At 31.0% G+C, this 6,000-nt stretch overlaps 1 protein-coding gene across 1 annotated transcript; it reads right to left on the reverse strand.

Moving 5' to 3' along the window:
• Nucleotides 1-2,424: 2,424 nt before the first annotated feature.
• On the reverse strand, nt 2,425-4,935 carry LOC110684383 (probable serine/threonine-protein kinase PBL12). Its single transcript, XM_021860840.1, has 5 exons — nt 4,293-4,935; nt 4,036-4,171; nt 3,733-3,869; nt 3,462-3,588; nt 2,425-3,181 (listed from the first exon to the last, which is right to left on the reverse strand). The coding sequence occupies exons 1-5, from the start codon at nt 4,671-4,673 to the stop codon at nt 2,586-2,588; spliced, it is 1,377 nt and encodes a 458-aa protein (XP_021716532.1). The 5' UTR covers nt 4,674-4,935; the 3' UTR covers nt 2,425-2,585.
• Between the last annotated feature and the right edge of the window lie 1,065 nt (nt 4,936-6,000).

Here is a 6,000-nt window from a genome sequence, read left to right on the forward strand (position 1 = left end):
TGACAACTGTTGGATATATGTGAAGACTGGTGTTTGATAAAGCCTTAGAAACGAAAGGGTGTAGTTTTTTTCAATAAATGAAACTGGCCAATTGAGGACAACGCATACAATAATCAAGCTAGCATCAAATCAATTTTGGCATGGTAGCACAATTATATGTTTTGAACACATGCAATGACCTAATTATTAGATTTTGCACTTAGTAGCATCGATGAAATTAGACTTTTGGGGATTTTTATATCTTTTATCCCTTAGCAAGGACGTTTGGCGTAGGACCCTTACCCTCAACATTATGTTTGCCTTTCTTTTTTGGTGTTGGATGTGCAAGGTAAGGCCACGACTCTTACAACATTGACTACTACTAGCCTCTATTACTCATGTGACTCATGCATGTACATTAGTACATGTCTTTCTATGTTTCATCCTTTTGTTTTTCATTGTGTTGTCCAATACTCATGGACCACCTTTTATCTCAATTCTCGAATATACCACTCCATTAAGTTAAAAAAAAAAAGGGTCTTTGGGATATATCTTTTTTGTGAATTTCTGGTGTTTATGTAGATCAGAATAATTGTCGCCATAATAATAGTAGGAAGATAATTAGTTTATAAGGTTTATGATTACCTCCTCTTAAAACCATCTGATTTGTAGATTGTTGAACCTCAATTAACATATTTGGTAATCGTCTCACTTTCGGTTTATTTAAATCAAATATATAAGCATAATCTTGATAGATAAAGGGTATAGAGTATCAGCACTAACCATAACCTACAACTTAACCACAATCATTATCATTATTTAATAGTGTATACAATATTGGATTGCTACAAATTATTGGTATCTCTCAATTAGTTTCCAACTAAATTAAAATACATATCCCAAAAAGTTTTGTGCACCTATTGTTAACTCTAGTACTTTAATTAGTAGGGGAAAAAGCAATCTGAAGCGTGGGCTCTCAAAGCTACTTTCTTATGAATACTTAAACAACATTATTGGCAATTTCTAATCTTAAATGCATTTCATGGGATTGGCTATATTATGAAACACCCAAACTTAACACCTTTATAACATAATATTTTAACTTTATTTTGTAATGAAAAGTTTATAATGGGAGAGCTTAAAGAAAGTTCCATTAGAAGGTAACATAAAAAGATGTGTTTACTTTGGTAGGAAAACTAATCATTTACTTAACTTTAGGTGTATACGGAGTATCTACTTCCATTTAAGGGTTTTTAAAGTTAGAAGTGATGACATAAAATTGAAATTGCTCATAATTATTTCTAGTCTTTACTTATATTATGAATTAGGAATGATATTTATCCAATTAATTAATGCTTGTAGATATTGATTCTTGCTGTAAACCATTCTAATTGACAAATTGAAGATGTAAATTGACTAACTAATACACTAAAACCTTCTATTGTTAGGTAAGCAAGCACAAATTTGTCGCTTCTTACTTCTTGGTTAAGTTTAATTAATTTTTGGTGCACAACTTTGAAAGTTCTATAGGTTAGAAAGCTTTAGATTATTGAAAACTTAAGTAAGAATTGACGTACATATTTGGTTTCTAAACAATTACAAAGTCATAATTAGGTTGACTAAGCTAATGACCTTTAATTATTTCATAGTACGTCGTTCGGATTGACTGGTTTACTACATGTAACACAACTTTGTTTTCAATTTCATGCTACAGAAAAAAGTTTCAAGAAAAATCCTTTTAAATACAATTAATAAGTTCAAATAAGTGTAGTTAGACGTTGATTAGGGTCGTCGAGCTAGGGCTACCTTAAGCTTTATATCATTCTGCTTATGCACGTACACTTTCATCTTAGGCATGAAGAAGGGCTATTTGAGGTTGAGCTAGTGGAGTGTTGACACTGCTCCCCTTTTAATTTCATCTCATTGTGGTCTAAGGATCATATATCTTAGGCCTCATTTGTGGTATTTTTCTTATATTTTTACACTCTCAAGTGATGTAGATATAAAACTATTTGTGTTAGAGACATCATCAATGAAGAGTTGGATTAAAGAACTAGAAATAATTGTGAAATTGGAGTCTTAAAATGCAATTACTTATGCATCAAAAATCTGCTTTGCCCTTGAAGTATGAGATTCTTAGAAAACCAGCTCCACAATTATTAATTTACAAATATATACTAACATGTATTTAAAAATATATCAAAGGTTATTGCGGGTTTGTAGACTCACTAGTCAATAACGGTGCACTAGAGAATAATATTGTAATCAATTGTGGGAAAGTGACGATAAATATTTCTTTATCATCTCATGTACATAATCATTGATATAGATACGTTAACATGTTTGCTTTCAAAACAGACTATATGAGCCTTATAAAATTTCTTGATAGAAAAGAGTCAACAAATTGCATTGTTGGATATTTAGATCAATTAGCTACACAAGTAGTAAAAGAACTTATTGATTACTCCATTATCTGTCCTTATTTAATGAATACTCTAAAGATTTGAGTAAACTTACAATTGATAAAACTTTATAATTAACAAACAAAAAATTTTATTTTGTACACTTGCTGTAATTCAAACATAATTAGAACAAATTAAAAACTCCTATCGAACTTCACAAAGAGCTGAATCAGATTTGACTGCCCTAGATCTTTGTGTCCTTCTTTGTTGTTCATTCTTTTGTTTTTCTTCACTATTTTCTTCTCTTTCAACCTCCTTTTCTTCCACTATTTCAACTTTAACCACTTGATCATTTATTTCACTATTAACATTATTATTAATGTTATCCTCTTTTTTAGTATCACACAATAATGATTGCTCTTTATTACTATTGGTTATTTCCTGACCTTCTTTTGGTACAACATACACAAATGGTCCCTCAAATGGCATGTCATTGAGTTCCAAAAGTGGTTCCAACACCTTGATCACTACACTCATTTTAGGCCTTGTTTTGGGATGCTTGTTTAGGCATTGGTATGCCAACATTGCCGCGATTTTAGACCCCTCGATCGAGTATTGCCCGTCTAGTCTTGGGTCCATTATGCCTTCGATTTTTCGAGGATCTTTTAGTAGTGGCCTTCCCCATTCTACCAAACTTTGCTCTTTTTTCGGGCGCTTCTTGTCCATGCATCTTCTTCCGGTTAGCAACTCTAATAGGACTACCCCGTAACTGTAAACATCGCTCATAGTTGTCAAATGACCTGTAATTTATTCAAGCAATCAATAAATGTGTTACTTCATGTAACTTGCTTCAAAACATAGATGCCTTAAAATTTGGCCAATGCCTAAAATTTAGTTTTAACCAAAATTAGATATTACTAGTGAAAATAGCATATAATTCGCGATTATCAATAAAAATCAATTTTATTCATTTAAAAATAAGGTAAGGAAATAAGGTAAAGTGAACAAGTGCGCAATGTAACAGTGTAACACTAAGGGAAACAAGAATCATTGTGATGAAAGAATACTTTAATAAATTACCTGTCATAATGTACTCTGGGGCGGCATAGCCTTTAGTGCCCACTATATTTTTGGTAGAAACGTGAGTCTTATCTTCATCTGGTCCATCTCTAGCAAACCCAAAATCTGAAAGTTTAGCTGTATAATCCTACACAAACAAGATCAATCCTTTAGTAACTATAATCGGGAAATGTACAACTTTTAGGCATTACGTGATAGTTGATATAATTTGAACTAGTAACGTGACAATTAAAGTTTGACAGAAGTCGTAAATGAATTGATATAATCTTACTGCATCTAAGAGTATGTTTGCGGCCTTGAAATCCCTGAAAATGACGGGTGTATTGAGTTCATGAAGAAAAGCTAAGCCTTTAGCAGTGTCTAATGCAATTTTGATTCTTGTCAACCATGGCAACGGAATTGAACGTCCTACATTCACATCATCAAAATAACAACAAGCCGAAATAAATTAATTAGCTTAATTAGGTAGGTCCAAAATTGGAACATAAACAATAAAGATAGAATATAAAAAACAAACAATCTAAATTATTCCTCAATTATTAATCTAAATTGAAAAAAAGAGGGATATACTTACTACTAAAAAGTTGCTTGTCCAAATTACCCCTAGCCATGTATTCATACACAAGGAGTCTTTGGTCATTTTCACAAGAATACCCAATTAGCTTCACCAAATTAGGGTCCCTTAATTGTCCAAGATATATCACTTCAGCCTAGGAAAAAAAAAATGTGCATAAATCATTTAGTATGCTATTATAAATGTTTGTTTATTTTTCTTGATCATATAATATAAAGTTTTCATATTATTGTTACAAACTTGTATGAAAAACTTACCAACCACTCTTTATGACCTTGTGTACCTTCCAAATCCAAGACCTTAACAGCAACAGCTTGAGCCCCTAAGCCAGGCCTAAGACTATCATGTATGAAACCTTTATACACCGCGCCGAATCCACCTTCACCAAGGAAGTTACTCGATGAAAAGTTGTTAGTGATCAACCTAAGCTCATCATGGCTAAAAACATGTAGGTTTGATCCCGGGATCGAGTTCGAAAGCTCGTTGATCGAGATTTCCGAGCTAATGTTAAGTTTATTGGTTATACCTAAATGGGAGACTCTATGAGGAGAAGGTGAAGGTGTTTGTTTAGGATGAACAAGTTCATCATTTGTGTCAAGAGTATTGGTAAAACAACATATGGCCATTTTAAGTGCCATATCTTTGTTATTTTTTGGTTTTGTGTTTTGGGTGTTTTTTTTTTTTTTGGTTATTGATTGAATCTCCTCCAATTTATGGGAGGAGCTTGAAGATTAAGCAAAATAGTATAATTGATGTGAATGGAAAAGATAAGTGGAAAAATGGCTTTGTGGTTTTGGAAGAGTACCCTTTTTTTTAAAGGGTTACTTAAAGTAGGGAAGACCTACCGACCAAAAAATTGAAAGGCAAGTGTTGTTTACTTGTTTATGCTAGGTTTATTAAACTTGTGATTCTAAATTTTTTTTAATAAACTATTTTGTTGTTCTATGTCATGCATGAGTTATTTTTATTATTATAAGTGAAATCATATTTCAATTTTCAAACTATTATATAAATAAAGAGATATGACTATTTAGGAAAGATTATAAATTCAATAATTTTTATTATAAATTATTCTATGTAATGAGGATGATAATATGATATGAAATATTTTTAGTTTTATAGTTTTATAATTTCACTCGCATAAGAAAAAATAATTCAAGAGTTTAAATCATTCTATTTTTTTTTTCTTTTTAAAATAATTTTACTTCTTAACTTCTTTACGAGTATTAAATTTAGTCAGGTGGAACACACGAGATCAGAAGTTCTTAATACGGAGTATCTCGTTAAAAGTAGAATTTCTCATAAAGTCAACATCTACTCGAAAGAACTTATATTTTACGTGTACTTTAATTATATATTAATTATCATCTAATCTAACAAACAAAATTTTAGTGTAATCAACTTTACATGCACATATTAAAAATTTATTAATCTCAGATTATATTGTCAATTTTTTAATCATATAAAATTTGATATAATTGTTTGGTTTGATTGAGCTTATAATAACAAGTATCTTCTACTTCGTATTAAAAAATAAAATAAAGTATCATCTTATGTTTCTAGAACATAAAGAGACGGAGAATAATAATATTCTAAAAATGGTGAGCCCCAATAGTCTACGCCCATTAGAGCTTTTGGCTGGGCTTGGGCCCACATAAACATTAGTGGGTTTTAACAGTGATACTTTTTAAGTGGGCCACATGTCACTTTGCTGAAACTCAGTGCTTTTTTTTTTCTTTACTTTTTGTTTTATTTCAAGATTGTAAAAACAAACAAAATTTGCCCAGAATTTCATCCTCTTAAAGTTGAAAAGTTTGCTTTTTGAAATTTCACCCATATTTCATGTCACATGAAAAAAATAAAAAGGATAAATTGCTTATACAGTTATACTAGTATATACTTGGTATTATATATTCAAAGCCGCGTTACATAGTCATCAATCATCAGCAGTTAACTTTGCTGAAT

The sequence above is a fragment of the Chenopodium quinoa genome, unplaced genomic scaffold (genome assembly GCF_001683475.1).
Source record: "Chenopodium quinoa cultivar QQ74 unplaced genomic scaffold, ASM168347v1, whole genome shotgun sequence".
NCBI classification, from domain to species: domain Eukaryota; kingdom Viridiplantae; phylum Streptophyta; class Magnoliopsida; order Caryophyllales; family Amaranthaceae; genus Chenopodium; species Chenopodium quinoa.

Bases quoted from the DNA above. Each gene is read 5' to 3' on its own strand.
- LOC110684383 (XM_021860840.1), bottom strand. From the start codon at position 4,673: ATGGCACTTAAAATGGCCATATGTTGTTTTACCAATACTCTTGACACA. The intron at 3,870-4,035 runs GTAAGTATATCC...ATGTGAATGTAG, and splicing joins GGACAAGCAACTTTTTAGTA to GACGTTCAATTCCGTTGCCA. The intron at 3,182-3,461 runs GTAATTTATTAA...AATAAATTACAG, and splicing joins CCCAGAGTACATTATGACAG to GTCATTTGACAACTATGAGC.